General features: G+C 38.5%; 1 protein-coding gene across 5 annotated transcripts; it reads right to left on the reverse strand.

Annotated features, from left to right (window-relative positions):
• Window positions 1–7239: 7239 nt before the first annotated feature.
• gnrhr4 (gonadotropin releasing hormone receptor 4) lies at window positions 7240–21521 on the reverse strand. 5 transcript variants are annotated; one of them, XM_025908445.1, is made up of 5 exons: window positions 21432–21519; window positions 20388–21022; window positions 11200–11404; window positions 9620–9684; window positions 9045–9100 (listed from the first exon to the last, which is right to left on the reverse strand). In XM_025908445.1, exons 2-4 carry the CDS (start codon window positions 20901–20903, stop codon window positions 9626–9628), a joined length of 780 nt encoding a protein of 259 aa, XP_025764230.1. In that variant the 5' UTR covers window positions 20904–21022; window positions 21432–21519; the 3' UTR covers window positions 9045–9100; window positions 9620–9625. The 5 variants fall into 5 exon arrangements, 4 of the variants coding, with proteins under 4 accessions (XP_003440455.1, XP_019217149.1, XP_025764229.1 ...); XR_003220685.1 differs by having other exon boundaries at window positions 9085–9100; window positions 10490–11404; XM_003440407.4 differs by lacking the exon at window positions 9620–9684 and having other exon boundaries at window positions 7240–9100; window positions 20388–20925; window positions 21432–21521.
• Between the last annotated feature and the right edge of the window lie 811 nt (window positions 21522–22332).

Genomic DNA, 22332 nt, shown 5'->3' on the forward strand with positions numbered 1-22332 from the left:
TATATTTATTAATACAAATTATTACTTAGTTGTGATATTTCATGTCTGCTGCTTCAGGGACTTCAGGAGAATGTAATAGAAACCAGCTGTGGAAATAAGCAGCCCTGCAGTCAATCAGATTACACCCTGCAGCAGAAAAGTGTGGGTAGGTTCAATGTTTTTTGATTTGACTGACACCAAACAGAGGACTCAGCTTTCAAGTAAGACAGGTTCTTATTTTCTGTGTTTAAAAATAACAGTTTTTGTCTGAAGTGGGATAAAATAAATAAAAAAGAAATCTCAGTCGGCCACACATACGCCTGTGTCTGACAGCACACCAGTGATGGATGTGACTGGATTTGTCCTTGGGTTCCAAGAGAAACTTCGTCCTCTAAGAGTCTCAGTGGTATTTATAAAATATTAATTACATGAATTATACTTTAAATACAACAAAAAAGGGGAGTCCAGCCCAGTGCAAGAAGATTTATAATCTCTAATTTATATTTTTTTACATCTTGTTTGTCACATATTTTCATATATTTCTGGAAATATGAGGAGCATCTTGGCTTGGAACTCTATGTTCCTCATTATACTTTTCATGTTCACTGTGTCTACACTTTTTGAAACAAAAGGAAGTATAAAGTTCCCTACAGTAGCTTTAGGTTATATAAACAAATCAACAAAGTATAAGTTTTGTCAGTTTTCTAGTCTTACTCCCAAAGCCTTCAAAGAGGAACAAAAAAAAGTTTTTTCTGAGCATTTAAGCTTTATTAGACTTTCAGGTGTACAGTGGATGATCTGCATGTTTCTCAGTAACGCAATGCTCATTGTCTCTTTGTTCTCCTCGAGCATGAGGTGAAAGGTAAAAATGAAATTTTTTAAATGTCTGAACAAGGATTAGAACTCTTGAGGACAACGAACTGAAAATTCTTGAATTGTCTTAAGAGATCTGTCTTTATGCCACACATCCCAGCAGATTACCATGGAAACACATGCAAGTTTCACAATGTTAAATCAAAAACGCTATATTTATATTACCGTCTCATAGCCGTCCTTCGGTCACAGATGCATACAAACGGCAGCTGATGATTCAGAAAAGAAGGAAGAAACCAACTTTGGCATCATGACATTTTATATTATTTGGCTGCTTAGCAAAAATTTCTTATTAAAGATGTAACGTGACCAGTAAAACAATGGCTTACAAGATTTCTTTAAAATGCTGGGCCATAGGCTGTGAAGGGGAATGATGCATACATTTAACAGCTTGTGGTATATATGTAACTTTGGTCATTTGGATAAATTGATAGATAGTCGGTATACTTATGAATAATTAAGTTTAACCATGTTTGCAACCCCGAGTGCTTTACCAGAGATAATTCAAACATTGGGTGTGTTATGAGTTTTTCCTCTCTGTGGGAGCGTTGACATGTTTTGCAATCTTGAAAGATGCAATAAGAGACGTCGGAGCCAGTGCCACATCACTCATTGCATCTTTAACCATGAGAAAAATCCATTTTTCTCCTGTTTTAACAGTTCCTCAGGACTGCTTTCCTCCTCTCTCCCCTCACACTTCCCTACCCCATCCAGACTACAGATGTCACTGTTGGGATATTTTGATCAGAGTTTCAAAGCTTCATGAAAACTTTGGACATTTTTCACAGATTCAACTAAAGAAACTGGAACAAATTATGTGTTTTTGTGAAAGACTGATGGAGATACAATTATTACAATTACAGTTATTTGCTGAGTTGTCTTTTATGCGTAGATAAAACACCGCTCCATCCCTTGAGTTACATGTAGTAAGGTGCAAAGAAAAAAAAACTCCTGGTCCAGCTTTGTTTGGTTTTGATGCTAAGTTACACTTATCCTGTGTTGGTGCAGCATGTACCGCTGCAGAGGCGGCCGTGCAGTGCGCCATCAGTGCTAATAATAACCTGCAATACGATAAATACGACTACTGCTCATGTGCTTTTAAAATTACAACCCTCGCTGTACCAAGTGAATTGATGTATGATGATAAGCTGTTATTCAATCCAGGATTTAAAGTAAACACACTTGTAGGATCTATGTTAAAATATGTGTTTATGACCATAACTGATGATTAAATAAAATCTAAAAAGAAGTCACAGTTGATGTAAAACACTAGTGTGAATATATATTCAATTATTTATTTCCTGCTGTCCTAGAAAAATATTTTTAGAATTTTGAATTCACATTCATGGCCTTTAAAAGCTGTTATTTCTAAACAGAGGTTTTTGAGACTACATGGAAATCTCATTTGCTTTGAGATTTTCCTTGATAAAGGACATGGCAACCCACTCCTGAACCTGATCACCCCTTTACCTCGAGGTGCTGCTGTTGCTGGAGACAGAGACACCCACTGCTTCATGTCAGCTGAGCTCACATATGTGAAAGCACAGGACCAAGCAACTTAACATTTTTGTTTAAAAAGGGAACACTTTGAAACTGAACCTAACTAACCTAACCAGAGGGGGAAAAAAGTCTGAAACATCCCAGTGACATTTTCCAGCATTTTTCAGGTGACCCTTATCACACAGGGGGCAGTCTAAAGCAGCATCTCTCAGTTCAGGTTGGACACTTTGTGGTGCTTACACTTGTATGTGAAGCTCTGTGAAATATTCCCCATTGCGTCACTATACCTCATTCATGTTTTATTTTAAATGGAGACGTTTCAGTTTATTTAAGGTAAAGAACTCAAGCTCCACTCCTGTGTGTCTCTTTCTCTCTTAAACCCCCAAGAAAACTCAGATTCTGGTCCAACTTAATATTTCATTATCCTCCAAAGCTCTGGTGGATTTTGTTGTGTCATGCAATAAAAATTTGTATGTTCTGTATCACTTTGTGCTTTGTCTGTTTTCTCATTTGAATGTAGCAAAGACTTGAGTTTGAATCTCAAGGACCTTTCAATTCATTTTATTAATACTTTCTATGGTATACATGGTCCTCACTTCCGATGAAGTCACACAAACTACTAACAACTAGTAATTTTCTGAATTAACCTTGAATTACAATTAAGTATTTATACTGTACTAACACCTAATTGTGTGTAGTTATTGTAAAGTGTTACTGCTTAATGTATGTGTTGCAAAGCTTTAACCCCTGAGCTGCCTGCTCTACACCCACTTCACACACAACTTCATTCCTGCCCACTATAGCAACATAATTGTTGAGTGTGCGGATGATACCTTGGTGGTGGGGCTCATTTCTGGGGGAATGAGTCCGCCTACAGGGATGAGATGGATCTGCTGGTGTAATAACAACAAATTTCTCCTGAACAATGCAAAGACCAAGGAGCTTATAGGGAGCTTATCGTGGATTTTAGGAAGAAGGCAAATGACATCCTGCCACTCACCATCAACAGGCTCTGTGTAGAGAGGATCTCAGACTAATTCTTACTGGAAGTCATCATCTGGGAGGACCTGACCAAGCAAACTGCTGATGTAGTGAGAAAAACCCAAAAGAGACTCTGTTTTCTAAAGGTTCTCAGAGAGAATAACATCCCTGTGAAGCTGATAGTGTCCTTCAATCGCTGCACGGTAGAGAGCATCCTGGCCTACTGTTTCTGTGTATGGTTCTCCAGCTGCACAACAGCACAGAAGAAAGAGCTCCACAGGGTGATATAGGGTTATATAACGCCCAGTGGATAGTCGGCTGTCCTCTCCCCTCAATTGATGAACTGCACAGATCAAGTCATCTCAGAAAATGTCAGATCCAATATAACTTTCATGTAAAATGTTACAATGTTACAACACAGTCTCATGTTTACATGTTTACAACAGCATTTTATCATTGGGGGCTAGTGCAATATGGAAACAGTTGTGTTTGTTTATAGATTACTTCGTATATATTGTATACATATTTTGTGTTGATTTGTGTTACATGACTTTTAGATAGTGTCACATGTGACTGCCATTACCAACGGCTGATAGCTTAATCGTTCTTAATCTGGAGTTGTGCTCTGCTCGCCTTTCTTTTAACCAAATCTTTTCAACTAAATTCCTTCAGTTGCTGCTTTTGTCTTTGATTTTGTGAGTCCAGCGAATGATGAACTGAATAATGTTGCTTCATTTTTTAGGGGTGAAAGTGGAGGCATAAGAGCCTGCACTACTGTTTGAATCAAAGTTTAGGCACCCAGTGTGAGTTATTCACAAAGTTTAATCATGACACTGTGTCATAACCAATTAAGGTAATTAGAGCGGTGGACTCGACGACCTGACACACACAATGTGCAGTTTTAAAAGGTTTATTTAACAAGAGCTCAGGATTAAACAACCATAGGAGAGCTTCAGTTCACAGAACAGGAGAAGACTTCTATCAGACAGGAGAAGTGGGTTAAACCTTCTTGCTAGTGCAATACTGTGCAGGAGAAATTTGTAAAAAATCAGATTATTACTTGGAAATGCAGGTGAGGCTGACAGTGGAGGGAGCAACCAGTCATATTTTCCTAGGACATAAAGAGATGGAGGGGAATGGATGGGCAGGTAAGTTTTCAAGTAGGTAAAAACACAATTTCTCTTTTGTGGGAATGGACATGGACTGGATGTGGATGAGTAGCTGGAAGAGCTACTTTTCCAACTCCACGTGAGAGCAAAGGAGAGGAAGAAAGCAAAAAGACCAGCCTGGTTTCATAACACCCTGATGACTTAATAAGAAGCAGTCTCACCACATTGGTGCTCTGGGTTGTCAGTCTCACTTTTCTCCCACGCCCCTTACAATAATAACATTTTTCTCTTTAATAGATAGGTGGTTCAAATATTGCCAGTTATTGTCACCTGGTGACCTTTAAAATAAAATCCCAAAGAGTTATAGCAGCTTATTATTATCTTTATTAGTATAACGTTCAAGAAACCAGTTTGAGATTATCTGAACTTTGTGGTGTGATCCATTATCCTGCTGGAAGCAGACATCAAAAGATCGGTACACTGTGGTCATAGAGGGATGAACATGGTCAACAGCAGTACTCAGGTAGACTTTGGCATTTAAACAAGGCTTATTTGGTACTATGGGGTGTGCCAAGAAATTATCCCGCACACCATTACACCACATAACCAGCCTGAACCATTAATACAAGACACGTTTTCATGTTATTTACTCCAAATTCTGACCCTACTGTTTGACAGAAATTAGACTTGCCAGACCAGGGAACATTTTTTCAGTCTTCTATATAGTTTTTAAGCGACCATGCAAACTGTAGCCTTAGTTTCCTGTTGTTAGCTTACAGGAGTTGCATCTGGCATGGTCTTCTGCAGGTGTAGCCCACCTTTACAAGGTTTGACATATGCTCTTCTACATACTTCTGTTGTAACAACTGGTTATTAGAGCTTTGCAGTTCATCTTGACCATGTCTTCATGCCTAAATGCACTGAGTTGCTGCTACATGATTTGCATAAACAACACACTTGAATGGGTGTACCAAATTGAGTACATCAAGCAACTGCAGCAGACACATAAGCTTCCAGCTGTGCACTACTTTTGTTTGTTTTACTGGACTGAGGCATTTTGTAAGACTCAATATTGTTTGTATTTTTATTATTATTAGTGCAAAAACTAATAAATATTATTTTTTTAAAAAAAACAATGAATAAAGACTATAATTTATTTTACCATGGGCTGTAAATAACAAATGGATGTAGCTAAAGTAACATTAACTATTGGACTGTGAAAATATCATTTTCCAGCCTGAGGTTTGGAACTTAAAAGCATCTTTTTTAAGAACCAGACATGATGTCGTTTAGATGGGAGAGAGCTGGGGTATAAAGGAAGCAAAAACAGGCTTTAAATAAAATATACTTAATGAAAAAGTCAAAAGTCAAGCCAACTATCTCCTGCTAGGTTTCACATCACTTAGCAGTAAAAATGCCATTGAGGCTGATCTGCCAGAATTAATGACCTTGTCATCCGCTCTAGCATAGCATTTTTCCTGCAGGTCGCTAATGAGTATTTCACGCTGAATGCCACTTGTCATATTGGCAGTTTATACAGGTTCAGAAAGCTTGCCTTCCTTTCTGCTTTTTAAACAGCATAAGATTTAATTTATCAGCATTAACAATGAAAAAAAAGATCACTGATGAAACATTATGAAGTACAGCTCTGCGTATCCCAATAAATGGGCATAATTAGTTAGCAGAGAAGATGTGTTATAATCTGCCAGAGCTTTGGGTAGTGCAAAATGTTGGGTATAATCTGATAAAAAAAAAAATGTTAAAAAGCACTGCTTATCCTTGTATCTGCAGGGACTGTCAAGCAACTTTTCCAGGTTAAGCGCTTTAATTATGACCACAATAAAGTCACACGAGAGATTAGCTGATGATGAATGATGAAAATGTGAACTAGCGCGACTTGTTTTAATCTTTAAATGGCTTATGGGCAATTTTTGCTATTTTGGCAGTGAACACAGAAGAAGAGATCAGCTTATAGTTACGGGAATGTTAAATCTGACTAAATACCCAATTAAACAAAGAGAGACCGTGGCTGGAGCCAAGTCTCATTCACTGCTGCCATTAAATGTTATTTTACGTGTGTATTATCTCATTAAAGAAATTCTTGGATTTTCAAAGAAAATTGGCTTATGCTCACAAGGACTCCAATTATTGTAAAACAGCCTGATTCAATCTCTCATCATTAGACAGTTGATGTTTCCCAGTGTTTCTCAAATTTGAATGTACCTGTGTACGTGCAATATTTTAAAATTTGAACGTTGGCCAGAAACCCTGACATGTTCTCACAGCCCAGCACACTGCAAGTTCACCACTGGTTCTCTGCACAGATGAGAGCAAGTTCATCACTGAGAGACATGTGACATCGCGGAAACACCATAACCAAGCTCTCTGCCAGCAACATCATACAGCATGATCAGTCTGGCAGTCAGGCATTGATGAGAAATATCCTTGACGAGTGGGGGATAAGAAAAGAGCAATGATCTGTGACCACCTGCAAAATCTTTTTCGTTGTTGTTTATAGTTAACCTGTTGTTTCGTCTCTGTTGCACCTTTTTTGTCTTTCATTTGGACCAAAGCTGTTCAAATTCCAAACTACACAGATTTATATCATAAAGTTTAACTGACTGTTTAAATTCATTCTTAAATCTAAAGAGAAGTTGTAAAATGTAACATGACAGCAACTGGATTTGTATTATTATTATTGTTATTTTCAATCAGATGCACTGCATTGCTCTATTTGATGACAGATGTACATTAAATTGGTGGGAAATCTCTTGCTGTTTCTGAATTAACAAAGAAAAAAAGCAGAAATGTTTATTCAATAAATAAACACATAAATACATTCACATTACAACATCTTGCAGAACAGAAGCAGCTCCATGAAAACATTTACTAATGACCACTTTTTTTTGAGGGAGCAAAGGTTTATGTGAGGTCTGATTTACTGATAACTTTTTAATACAAAGCTTCAAAATCCAGATATTTTCTTTAGCCTTTTCTCAGTCACAGAAAGCAACACAGATTACACTAATACTAATGTGAAATATCCAAATGGCTCTCCTCAAAGATGTTTTATAAGCCTTCACTCGAGTTAGATTTTGGTGCAGCACATTAAACACAGAACTGATTTTGGACATGCAGTCAGCATCAACAACATGCTGCATAGGCTCACATTTAATACATAGAGCATTAGTAACATTTAGTTAAAAAGCTGCCCTGTTCAGTTCATGGTTGTCTTTTCTAATTGACATCTAATTAAGGGCAATTAGATGTCCGATAAAAGATGACTAGCAGAGGTGTTAAAAGAAACAAACATTTACTACTCCAGTGTGCTGCCAAAACAGATCTGAACTGTTGGGCCATGGACACAGAACCTTCGGGGAATTTCTTACTGGTTAAATTACAGGGCTCCAGTCTATTCACAGTATATTCTGTTAGTTAGGGTAGGATCCAGGCCTGTCAGAAATGCTGAATTAATTGAACCGATGGTTGGAAGGACAGATGGATGCATGGTTGGATCATTTACTTTCTTTTGGTTCATTGAAATTAGGCCTCCATGAATCAAGCTGGTTTCATCTAGATCAGGATCCTTACAGACCACCAAGTCATTTCCCATTTCCTACTCTTATCTCTACTTCACTTTCTTGCCCAACCATCTTATTTCTAGAGAGACTCTTTTCAGTCCCAGCAGGACTGCAAAGGTTTTGTACAATTATCCTGCTGAGTGTGACCAAGTGTGCTTGGTCCCCAACAATGTCATTCTATTAGCAAGCAGCATCCAAAAATTAGCAGAATTAAAATCTGGTCATTTTGAGTGTCGAGTTTATCAAATGAATTCAGTGCTAATAAATGCTGATCTTTAACCCCACTCTGATTAAGAGTGGTCCTGAAATGTTGAGATTATGGCAAGTTTAAGCTGATGTATCATCGGTTTGTATTGAGTGAGTTCTCTGTGAATCAGTACAAACAGATTGTCTTGCAATCTGTTTGTACTGAGTCACCCTCAGCAAATGTGGTAGTGCTATTTCAGATCATGTAAGAGGCATTCGATGCATTAAGTGTGAGAAACTACAGGATTATTGAACTCAAGGTAAGCTATAATACAACATCAATTATATCGGTGGAACATGAACCGATTTATAACACAAAAAGATTTCATTGAGCAAAACACATTCATTTATGGAATTCTTTAAGCCATCATATCTTGCTGATTGACATGTCTGGGTTTGAGACACGCTTCATGATGTTGCCTTCGCTTACCACCTCTGTGCTTGCACTGTGAACATCTGAGGCAATCTGCCTGCGAGAGGACAGCCGAGTCATTTGTACAAGGCGAGTGTTGTTTTCTAATTCAGTCCGTGCGTTTGAACTTTGATGGCATCTCCTCATACCCTTGTGAAAATGAATGGTAAACAGACCGTAGGTGATGGGATCTAGACAGGCATTGAAAAGGCCAAAAATAAACAGCATATGAGTCAGTGAATGCGAAACTGTCTTTTCCATTTTTTCAGGGAACAACCAATACCACAATCCAAGCAGATAGTACGGGGTCCAGCAGATGATGAATGAAGTCACAATGACAATACTCATTTTAAGAGTTCTCATCCGAGCTTTAGGGATGTTATTGTGGGATCGGCGTAGATGAACATCTCTTGACAGGACTGGAAGAAAAGAAAGCACCATGTCCGTTACTCCATGTGTCTCTGAAAATATACAGTCATGTGAGGAAAAGCCTGTTCACAGCACTCTATGCACCCTTACTGCAATCCATAGGAATAATTCACTTGATTAACTCATTATCAAAAGTGTCGGCACCTCTGTTAAAGCAAAAAAATTGGTAGAAGTTTTGGTCTGGAGCATTTAGGTTTCTGTTCACACAATGCCAGATCTTTCCAGCGGTGGACATCTCATCAAAGTCACCGCAAGGTCGACTGTACAACAGCTCAAGAGCTACATCTAAAGACTCTACAGGTCTCAGTTAGCGTGCTACGTTATGATGAATATGATCCCTTTTGGAAGGACTCCCAAGGGAAAGCCTCTGCTCACTGAGAACAACATGGCAGCACAGCTTAAGTTTGCAATGTGAACAAACCACAAGACTTGGAGCCAAAAATGGAAATGTTTGGCCATGATTCACAGTGCAGAGAAAACAAAACACAATCAGCATAAACACCTCATACCAGCTGTTAGTGGTGGTGGACAGGGGAGGATTTGGGCTGGTTTGCTGGCACAGCATCTGTGGAACCTTGAAAACATTGAGTCAAACATGCAACAGGACTTTGGGACTCAGTTACTTATATTCTCAAGGAAATCTGAATAAAAAAATCTGTTGGCACATGAAATTACTGTCAAATTTATGAAACGGGCATATTTTGTTCCCACCTCTGTGCGTATGTTAGAAGATCAGAATCATTCAGAACCAGCAGCTTTGCGCAATCGCCATAAAACTTACATCTATCTGCATACTGCTCAGTACCTGTTTCCCTATATAATTAAATATTTTAACCTTGAGGTGAAGCAGAAAAATTGGTCAAGATGTTGTAAGAGAGAAGCCTGCACCTCTAAGGCATGAAATGAGTAGAAAGTCTGACTGTAAAAAATTGAATAATAGAGTCTGAGGTGCAAGGAAGAAGCCAGAAGAAGCGTAGTTTTGTGTTTCCATGGAATGACGAAAATATAAATAAATAAAAAGCAAGACTGAAACTGAAATAACAGGAGTACTCAATATAATTTCCTCTGAGACATTTACTGTGCCTCAAGTAAAAAAATGCTTGGAATTAAAGTTGTTGTGAAAAATACAAACAGAGTACAAGAAAAAGTAGAAACGGACAAGGTGGAGGACAAGGACCAGTAAGACTTATCTGTCAGCTCCACATGAGAAACTCACTGCAATGAATAAAAAAGTCCTCATTCTCAATAATCCATTTTCGATGCCAAGAAATTATACTGTAAGTGACGACATATGATAATAATAGAAGCTATTTTAAATGACTAATAAGAACATTTAACATAAGGTGATATAAGAGATAATGGAACAAGTTTGAACTCACAGACTGATTAGGGCCACGGCTGCAGTGGTGATGCTGCACAGGTCTGTTGTGGTGATGACAGATCTCCAACATCACCTATGATCAGGAGCTTTGGGTACTGACCGAAAGAATGAGGTCATGGACACAAGCGGCGGAAATAAGCTTTTTTCAAAGGGTGGCTGTGCTTTTCCTTAGCGACAGTATGTTATTTTCTTTATATACCTTTTTTTTTTTTAAATTTTGAGCATTTTGTGGCTCAAGGTGGTTTTTACAACTGTAAATAATGACCAAAAAAGCATAATAATAATAATAATTTTAATTATTATTGTTATTATTAGTAGGCCTATTTAACCATGCTGTCATTTGTTCTTATGCATGGTCGAAGGGACTTCTGAATTTGTTCCTAAAATATGAACAAATTCAGGTATAAAAATAAATTATGGATTTGTGCGTGAAACATTTGTATTCCTCAACCTGAGTGAAATGCTGTGGCGGGACCTTAAGAGAACTTTGTATAAACAAATGCCTACAAAACCTGAATGACCTGAAGCAACATTTCATACGTAAAGAAGAGTGGGCCAAAGTTCCTCCACAATAATGTGAGAGAAAATCGTACAGAGAAGTTATTACTTCAGGCTACTGCTGCTGGAAAATGACTGAATAATTCAGGTCTACATTCTTTTTCACAACTGTTTTTTGAAGCCTTTGAAAAAATAAAAATGAACACTCACAGTTATTCCGAGCCATGCGGCTGGATATCTCAATGAGGATTCGTGTGTAGCAGAAGATCATGATGGCCAAAGGCAGAAGGAAGAGGCACACAAACGTGAACATGTTGTAAAGGGTCTCCTGCCAGCGCTGGACAAAACTTCCATGGGTGGTGCACTGGGTGAACTTCTCTGGCACCGTGATGGTCACATTGCGAAATATAAACATCTGGATAAAAAAAGACAAGAAAAGTTCTACTGAGCGACGGCACTGCATCCTCATGATCCATCCTGTAGTCAAGCATGATGTAAAATGGATCATGAATATTTAATGATCAGTTAATCTAATAAGGAAGTGTCAATAGAAAATTGTACTTAGTAGTCAGTATAAGCTTTTAATGATATAAGTTTGCATATGATAGAATACTGCGTGATGACCTCTTTATAACTCAGACTGTTTTCGTTCACTGTGACCTGTTATCATGCAGGGAAGGAGCAGTACCTGCTAGATCAGAGCTTAATAAGCAGTTTCACTTTGTACCAGGTAGAGGAGCCTCTCCTGGCACACGCACACACGTGCACACACACACACACACACATATTCGCACATGCTAACGCATCAACATTCCACTGAACAAACGTATTCACTGTTGTATTACTCTTCTTGTGTATAAATAAAGACCAGGGCAGTGGCAGAGTGCGAGTCTCAGAGCCCTCACTCCAAGTCCGAGTGCTCTGTGGCTGCCTTTGCATGCAAGTAAAACTGTGTGTTTCTCCTCTCTGATTCTCAGCTGAAGGAGTGTCTTAGAGTACATCTCTTGACAGGAAGTAAAACTGAACACAGTGATATTTTACAATATGTTTGCATGTTCTCTAGAATAACACTTAAAGGTGTTTTCTGATCAAATGCTTGGGTGTGAAAATGCTTGGTTAATGCCTCGTCTTTCATTATGGGATTAACACTTTGCTGTAATTAGCAAAGGATATTGGTCGTCCTTTAAAACCTTCAACTGTCTGAAAATGCTTTAGAAATTCAAATCTCTGCATGGAGGTGGTCTGGGCATTTGTTTGTTTTTTCAGCGTCTTGCAGCTATTACAGTCTCTGTTATAGTTACTGTAAAAACATCTGAGGGATATTTGTAATACGCACAACTTTTTTTTTTTTTTTTGTCTGTTAAAATCATTCTCACACATTTTAAGGCAGTTGGACCTTGTCAATAATTGTTGTCTGAAAATCTGTGAATAAGAGCAACAAGTGTGAGTAGGGGAGACCGGGGATAGTTGTAACATTTTTGACATTTCTGTCTGTAAATTGGAGCTCTTTTAAGGTAGTGGATTCAAAATGTAATGCAAAGTATTTACATGTCTCTGCTATTAAATAGTGCAGCTATTTTCTCTGCAGCACAATTACCCATTGCATGGTATGGTCTCAAACACAAAGAGTGAAATGTTACAATTAACCCCATAGCCTGGGTTAGTTGTAACATATCCTGGGGTGAAATGTAACACAATGAAATAGGGGTACTGACAAAACATTAACATGTAATCTTTTTTATTCAACACATGAATGCACTTAGAGCCATTTATGTAGCTATGTGTGTGTGTAACACAATGCAGAAATCTAGCTTTTGAACATATTCCAACCCCCCAAAAAAGACAAATTATGGAATTTTCTGCAACTGAATATTTCATTAATTTTGGTTGGTCTTCCTTGAGTTTGGCCTCATTGGCTCAGTGGGCATCGTAACCTACAACTCTTGCACCAACTTTTGAACATAACAATGAAGCTGAAAAAATATAGTTGTGCACCAGCATCGCAATTCCATTACTTTTTATCATGGCTTACCATGGTGTGGTTTGCAAAGTGCTTCAGAAAGATGAGGAAATCTGTTTCTTGCACCCATCCTGATTTATTTCCACTACCAATACTTCCTACTGGTCCATCTCTGACACAGTGGTCTGCATAACGTATGTGTGGGAACACAAACAGTGGTTGTGTTGCCAATGGCATTAACCGCATATACAAAGGCGACCAGTGAACCTCTCTCTGCTGATGTCGTTGCCCCAACTTGTTTAATATAAGTTAAAGTAATAGTGTGGTAGGTGTAACATCTGCATTATTGTTACAACTAACCCAGACTGTTGTTGTTACAACTGACCCAGACTCCTATAGCCCATAGACATACAAATAACATAATTTAAGTTTGATGAGTTTAACTGCAACGCAGATAATGCTATTAGAAATTGAAATAAAGTAGAAAAACTTACTTTTTGGCATACAAATTACTTTTTTTCGTGTTAAATTGTCTGTGTTTGACAAAATGTGCTGATTTTTCACGTGTGATAGAAGAACTGAATTGGGCATGCACAGGATGAATCACATCATTTGAAACTTAGTCCTGATTGGAGAAATTGGAAGTGTTACAACTGACCCACGTTACAACTGACCCACGTTACAACTATCCCCGGTCTCCCCTACCTGTATAGTATAGTTGTTTATTATATGCCCCACACAAGCAAAGAATCCCTGGTTCAGTTCTGGGAGAAGCCACAAATCTCTTTGGGCATGTGGTGTCAAAAGCTGCCAAATCAAACATGTGCAGCTTCCTTTAGTGGTGACCCCCTTATCAATTAGGGAGAAGCTGAAAGTAGCTTAAGGGATTTCCAGACTGGTTAAAAAGATACCATGAAGAGAGTAAAAAATAGGGATTGTCCAATAAGTTTAAGGTTTAAGGTTCCACTTCTGGCCCTTTCTGTTTACGTGTCAAGGTATCCTTAAACAAGGAACAGAATCCCAGATGCTACTGATAGACAGGTCATTACTTTGAATGTATTATTATGTTAACTCATAATTCACAATATAATTGCAGTTCATTTAATACTTCCATACAAAGAGAAATTATGTTTGTTTTCACAACAGAACAGTTTAAAAAAACAACATTAACTTAGCCGTGCATTACTTTAGCAGATATTATTTCTGTTTAAGACTCAGCACCGTATTCATTTCACCATAGTCCTTAATGTCTTGCTCGAATATACCTGATGAAAGTAAAGTACCAGGTAATCGAGCATGCTGCTTTCGCTGCTGGGCTGCAATGCAATTACTTGAGGGCTGCTGTGGCTCAGGTGGTAGAGGGTTATCCACTAATGACAGAAGTCAGTGAGATTTTGATGCCCTCGAACCAATCTTTTAGAAAAACATGTTGCTGGAAAACACGCTCCAAATTAGGACTTGTTTTCTGAAAAACAAAAACATTTTTCAGCTTCAGGGTTTAATATTTGTTGTTGTCTTATATCAACTTAAAAAGAAATATTTGCATTCTGTTTGGAAAGCTTAGCTCCAAATCCGAACACATAATATGTTGCTGTTTTTACATTAAAAGAAATTAAAAAACAATTGTATGTTTCACAATCTGAATGCTTCTAATTTTCAAATCTGCTTTATTATGTGTTTATGAAGATACACAAATCGACAGTCACAGTGTTTCTAGGGAAAGTCAAACCTCGGGGCTCCAGCATTTATTTTGGATTTGAGTATCTAAGTGTCTGTGGGAAGAGAAAAGAAACAAACAGCAGCAGAATTGCTCCTGGCAATTTTGCTAAAACATAAATTGGAGTTTGTTGGCGGCTCTCACATAAATGAGAAAAGTGTTGTAAATCGGTAAATGCATGCATTTTCTTCCCAGGTATGAATAGACATGTGTGAGCAAGACACTTTTGTTATTAAAAATTGTATATACCATGAATGAGCCCAATCAACTTTATACACTTTCAAAGAAAAGTGTATAAAGTCATGTTTCTGATGAATGTTTATCAGTGTGGGACCCCAATAAGATTTCCACCTGTACTAGAAGAGCTGACATTCCTTCCACACTTTCACTTCCAGTTTGGCTCTCAAATGCATTACTACGTGGAAGAACCAGCCCACTCTTCACCCAACATTTATACTGGTGAGAGAGCTCCTGACATTTTTCAGAGCAAAAGTGGAGCACGGTATTAATTTTTGAGAGAGAATGCGCTCATAATATAACAGTACGAGGTTGAAAGGCGACGTCATTGCTATTGATGTTTTAAATCGATGTAGACATCTCTTCAACAAATTGGTAAGGGGAGAAATATAATGCCGTTGGCAGAATTTCAGTGGAGCATCCAGTAAAAACGTTTAACCAGCAGTCTCTCTGGTTTTCAAGCTTAAATTGCTGAATGAAGTGCATATAAACCTTATCAGCAATACAGTATGTGCATATAACAAACTGTCCTTTTGTATCACCTCTTGGCAGCAGGGTATATATACATTAGATTAGTTTACACGCTGACTTTCAGTATGAGGCACGGGAAGATTTGTTAGCGTGACCTTACCCAGCAGAGAAAGTATCATTTTATCACCGCTGGTAACTAAAGATCACACTGCTCTTTTCATATAAAGCTGAAAAAAAAAGTGCAGATATGCACCACCTGCATACCGTCTATAAATTTTAGTATAATTCATGCAGCCATAAAGTGTTCTGGGTTTATTCTTGTTCTGATTGTTTTCTGATGAAATCGTGGGAATCGAGTGTGCACGACTGCATTAACATGCAAAACAGTTTGCATGAGCCTGTTCTCTTTTGATCTGTGAAGAGTTCGAAATAATCAAGAGGGTTTTTTTTCCTTTTTTTTTGGTTTTCAGCAGAAGGTTTTTAGAGGTCGTGGACTTTGGTTACTCGGTGCTGTGCATTATGTGTACAGAGAACAAATTTGAGGAAAAAACTTGAGATATTTAAGTTATTCGCTGAAAAATATTCTGTGTAATAAGTCACTGAAGAAAATACATTGCACTTGCAACATAAATATCTTTGTGTATAACATAAACTCACCAGCCAGTTTGTTAAGGTATACCTTCCTAGTACTGGGTTGGACTGCTCTTTTGCCTTCAGAACTGCCTTAATGCATCATTAAATAAGATGCTGGAAACATTCCTCAGAGATTTTGGTCCATACTGACGTGATAGCATCACGCAGTTACTGCAGCTATGTCGATATGAATCTCCCATTTCACCACATTCCAAAGGCACTCTATTAGATTCAGGTCTGGTATCTTTGGCCATTTGAAAACAGTGAACTCATTTTCATGTTCAAGAAAGCAATTTGAAAATATTTGAGCTTCATGACATTGTGTGTTATCCTTCTGGAAATAGCCACTGGAAAATGGGTACACTGTGATCATAAAGGGATGGACATGGTCAGCAAAGAAATCAAGCAGGGCTGAAAGTGTGCCAATAAGAAGAAGATATCCCCCATACTATTACACCACCACCAGGAGTGTAAACTATTGATACAGTACAAGACGAGATGGATCCGTGCTTTCATGCTGTTTACACATGTTGGGGTGGAAACAGACTCATCAGACCAGGCAAAGTTTTTAGAATCTGGTCCATCTAACTATCTAATCGTCAAAATATGTCCTGCCCGCAAGTGTAGATCTCTAACTGGAGCACAACATTTGTAAAACCTTGCCTTTTATGGCCGAAAAAGTCCACCTAAGAAACAGAGAGAGGAATGAAAATGTCTGGTAGTGAAGCGAGGACAAGACAACAGAATATATAGGAATATGGAGAAGAGTGCAGAGGATTGATGCAGCATTCCTGCTGGATCGTCCTTTTACAATGCAAAAGAGAGCATTAAAGGGGAGGTTAATAAGAATCTGTGGCCCAAAGGAGCCACAAGATAGCCAGTGATTCACAGCACAGTACCTCTGTCCTTAGAAGAACCACGTTTACCTCCTGCGGTATCTGATTTTTGATGCTGCTAGTCTACATGTTTTGTTCTGAGCAGTATTAAATGGGTTTTTTTTTGCTGTTGTAACTGTAGTTTCCTCCATTGTATGATCCTTGAAGGACACATTTTCCCCTCAGAACTTAAAGTGGTCTTTTTTCTTTTTGAGTAGAAATCTTGTCCTTTTGAAACGGACTACCAAAGAGCATTCATTCATTTGGATACAAAAAAGCACTGAGATGCTCAAAAGAGCTCTTTAGAATTGTCTGTCATTCTGACAGAATATCTTTATTTTTATTTTACCACCTGAGTTTAAACAGTGGCAGAGGAATTTGTAATTTTAGTGGAAAGGATTTATTCTTTGACAAAAAGTTTCAAGTGTGTTACAGCCTTTTAGCATTTTGTTTTATATGAGCTGTTTTAAGAAACTTATATTCAAAGCTCATCAAAAATAGTGTAAAATATCTGCCAAAATAAATAAACCATCAACCTTTAAGTGATGCTGTAGACTGTATTCGCTTCTTTTCACTCACTATGTATTTGTGCACCACTCTGCATTTAATCATTGTCAATCTGTGGCTCTCTTCCACAGTGTGTCTCTTGCCCTCCTCTCACCCATGGCAGATGGCTGTCCCTCCATGAGCCTGGTTCTGCCAGAGCTTTCTTCCTGTTAAAAGGGAGTTTTTCCTTCCCACTGTTGTCAAGTGCTTGCTCATAGGAGACTGTCTGGTTGTTGGGGTTTTCTCTGTATTATTTTAGGGTCTTTACCTTATAATATAAAGCATCTTAATGCGACTGTTGTTGTAATTTGGTACTGTATATTTAAAAAAAACTTCAATTCATTAAGTTAAAGTGGCCAAGCACCTGATAAGGTATGACTTTTGAGTGAGAACTCTTTAACCACCATTGAGTAGACATGGATGGGGAAAGTATCCATAGGGAGAAAAAAAAGTGTTTTGTAAAAGGCTGTAAATATGATGCTCTAGATTTATGGAGACAGCTTCAAGTGGCCATTCAATTAACTGCAGTTTTTGGCATTTCCACACTTGCTTAATTTTTAAACCCTGGAGGTGACAGCTTGCCACTGATGGAGCAGATTCACAATCATGCAATGCTGAGACTGTCAGACAGAAACCCGAGCTGACAGTGGTCCTAATAGCTGCTGCTGAACTGACTCTGAAGTCATACTCGCCCAAATTATTTACATGGGGTTTCAAATCTGTGCGTAATAGCTCACTTTTAATTACTGTTTCAATTAAGATTAATAGATAGAAAAAAACAGTAAATAAAAGAAGAAACACAACACAAAAAGGGAAAGAAATATGACAAACAGGGAAGCGCAGAAACAACATTAAACAGTTACTTTTCTTTTTAATGAGGGGGACTCGCTGGGACATCCTATTAAATCCTTTTATGCTGCATTGCATTTTTTCATAATTTTAGGAAAATCAGGAAACACATGCTGATTTGATTCCCAAACTCATGAAATATTCCTCAAAGACATATATAAGTCTAAAATTAGTCTCCAGGGCACAGTAATGATCAAAGCTAAAATGTGAGCTGATAACACTGTAATAAACGTAATATTTTACATATACAACTTGCAAATAATCTTCCTGCAGTATATCATGTGTTACATTGTGTCAAACTCCCCACCTAAAGATGTGTTTCTTATGCATATTCCTGCTTTATAAAATTACACCTGTGTGTAACATTAAAGATAAATACCCCGGAGTACCTGAAAATCAGCCCCATCAGACATTATTGAAAGTGGCCAATGACCACAGGGGTATGTGAAAATGGGAAAACCTCAGTCCATCCATGCACCCATCCTTTTATATAACCACTTATTCAGCAGTTGTGGGTGGCTGTAGTCTGTGCCAGCAGGCCGGTGAATTTCTTAATCTGGCTTTTGCTCCTATAGCCACAGACTGTATAAAAGAAGGATGTAGTGACTATTTGATTTGGTCATTTGGTCAGTAAGATCCCAATTTGAAGCTTCAAACTGAGTGTTTTCAATATCACCATCTTGGTGTTTTGATATCAGATGTGAAGAGCGAGAATCCTCTTTCCTGACACTTAGAATCTCGATAATTTACAAATGTACAAAAACGACTTTATTCTGTATTCAGTATGACCTGCAGCTGCAGCTGACACCATAAAATCATCAGAAAAGTGTTTACTGAGGTCACAGAGTGAAGGAGCCTGGGGCCATTCTCCCTCAGACCTCTATACAACTGGAAGACCTTTTGGGGGCCTTGAGAAAGAACGCAAGCTTCAGGCACTTCCACAGTGGCGTCACTTTTCAGGCCCAAAGCTCCATCCACTTTTGACCTGATGCTACTTGAGCGTGGAGTGCTCAAAGAGAGTAGAGAAGCACAGCCATTCCAATACCACCCTGTCTAAGCTCACTCTCCAAATTAAGTGAAGTCTAAAAAGTCTGTTAAATGGAACTTTGTCTCTCTGTGTCAAAGTACCCTTGGGCAAGACACTGAACTTCAAGCCACACTGGTTTGTGACAAGCACACTGAAAAGTGTGCAAAAGGCTGAAAAGTGTGCAAAGTGCATACCATTCAATCACATGAACACAGTGTATAATAAGTTATGTTGTGACTTCTTAAGTTCCTGCAGGCAACCTGATGAAGGTCCCTGGCCTCCTTTGTTATGCGCTAACTGAAGGGTAACAGAATAAGGCCGGGGGAACCTTCATTAGTCTTACAAAGATATAAATCTGCCCTGCTGGACAGCTTCGAGAATGTGAGCTGTTTTTTAACATATTAAAACATCATGAAGTATTTTAAGTTTTTTTTTTTTAACTTTTCCAAACGATAAAGACCTCCACCATAACCCTTCACACTACACCAAAGTAATTACCTAAAAGATAAACAATTAAGATATAATTTCTTTCTTAAAAAAAGGACAATTTCTGCCAATTAACAAAAAAAAATTTATGTTTTAAAATTAGAGGTCAGTCTGGCCAATGAGCTTCTAGAGCTTTTTCCACATAGAAAAACTGAGATTTGTTATTAAAATAATTTTTCTATATGTGAGAGATTAAATGTGGAATTAAACCATTTTACACTGACAGAAAGGGAGTTTCACTGGTCTGGCCAACTTAAGATCAAAGTGAACTGTATCTGGCCAGGGACTCAAAGATTGCATTTGACTGATGACCTAAACTGGAAACTGAAAGAATAAAATCCAAATCTAAAACATCAATACATTATATCTATTTCTTAATTATTTATTTAGTTTTGTTCAAAGAGATTGAAGAAATCAATCAAAATTATATTTAAATTCAAAAGTGTTTTCATGTGCTTATATTTAGTTTACCCACGTCGTATTTTCAAAATTTACGATCAAAACTTGAATTTTGGGTTACCAATTTAAAAAATAATTCATTTTTTTTCCTCATTAAATTGCAAACCCACAGGGTAGCAACACCATGTCCTCTTTTACCTGAGGGAGTGAAAGGATGACACTCATGGTCCAGGCCACAGCCAACATGACTTTGCTCTTCCTTTTGGCCTCACTGATTCCCAGCGGATTGAGGATGGCGGACTGTCTGTCCAAACTAATGACCACTGTCACAAAAGCGCAGGAGTACATCGCCACCAGCTTCATGAACATCAGCAGCCTGCAGGCGACGTCTCCCGCCTGCCACTGCACCGTGATGTTCCACACCGCGTCCACCGGCATCACGATGAAAGTCACCAGCAGGTCGGCCACCGTGAGGTTCATGATGAGGATCCGGACGTGTGACTTGCGCCTGCCGCCGCTGCTGGCAGCCCACAGCACGGCCAGGTTGCATACCGCCGACACCGCGCACAAAGCGAAGGTGATGATAACTCTGACTTTGGCTGCTGTGGAGAAAGTGGGAAGCTCGAGCGCGTCTCCATCTGCGCTCTTATTGCACGCTAAGGTGGGTCCCTGACAGCTGCCATTCACCGTTTGATCCGCCAGCTGGTGGAACATAGTCTGATGGAAATCGGAGTGACTGGACCCAAAAACAAAAACAAGATTAAAAGAGAAGAAAAGAAAAGCTAGAACGTGTATCTCTTCTCCTCCTACATTTCCAGCGCGGACCTGCAACTCTGAAAGGGGAAAAAACAAATCTACATTCAACCTGATAATAAACGCAAAAGGTGTTGTGCCTTATGCATATGTGGCATTTTCTACCTTAACACAGAAGAACTGCCGAAATGCCCAGTTTTAATTAGGCTACATTCCCGAATGGCCTGTTGTTATTAATTAACTAATATATTTTAAAAAATGGAAAAAATACACACAAAAATGCAGAGGATATAGAAGAACACACAAAATAATTCAAAAACAGGTAAAGAAAATGCAAAAAACGACTGAGATGGAAACATTTCCTAAACTTCTAGTCTCATCCTTTAATTTCTCGCTCTTATACCTTCCCATCCTCCTGACGTTATTCCAAACATAAAGAAAGTCAGGGGGAAAAAAACACAATTTACGACGCAGAAACAAGCAACTTACCTGCAATTAGGAGCCGCTACCAGTGAGCGCTAACAGAGAGCGTGTTACTGCAGTCACTGCAGCTGTTGCTTCAGACCGCTTCATTCGTCCGCTGTGCAAAATGACAACCAACGCCGTCACTCGGGTTAACCATTCACGAACCGGCGCCGCTTCTTTTCGCAAAGAACCCTAATGTTAGATCTGGAGGAAGACAGACGAATTACTCTGCAAGCTGTGAGGGGGAAGGGGGGATGCTGCTGAGGAGAGTCAGCCTCCTTTCACTGGAGAAACTTCATCACAAAATGGATTTGATGTTTGCTTGGAGCTGCTAGAAGCACAGAGACTCTTTTTTGTCTCATTTTACTTCCCATCAAACTGAGACCATAACAAATACCTTTACTGGTGGTTGAATTCAGTGAAATTTTAAAACTCTTTCATGTTTGAAGTTTGACGTTTTCTTTGTTGCTGCTAAATTGGGGGGAAAGGCCGTTTTGTTACATTAAGAAAAGGCAAACATCCACATTTAAATACTGATGGAAGATAGAACTTGGTACTTTCTGATTATTGTAAATTACATTTCAGCTCATCACTACACTATTTTCAAGTGTCAGCATCAAATGTAAGAAATTACATATTTGCAGCCATAACCGTGACCCTGCTGCTTGGGCCGGGCCTCCTGTGTGTGTTTTTCTTCTTCTGTCTGTCTGTGTTGTCTTGCAGGCGTCCTCTGGCTGGAATTTATCATTGCAACTGACAGCACTAGATCAGTCTTCCAGGAGCATTTACTAAGACCTGCCCTCTCTGCCTTTGTAGTCCCTGCACTATCTATCTATCTATCTATCTATCTATCTATCTATCTATCTATCTATTTTTAAATTCTGTCTCAAATTCTTGTTAATAATGCATTTTCTGTGTTAATGAT

The sequence above is a fragment of the Oreochromis niloticus genome, linkage group LG7 (genome assembly GCF_001858045.2).
Source record: "Oreochromis niloticus isolate F11D_XX linkage group LG7, O_niloticus_UMD_NMBU, whole genome shotgun sequence".
NCBI classification, from domain to species: Eukaryota; Metazoa; Chordata; class Actinopteri; order Cichliformes; family Cichlidae; genus Oreochromis; species Oreochromis niloticus.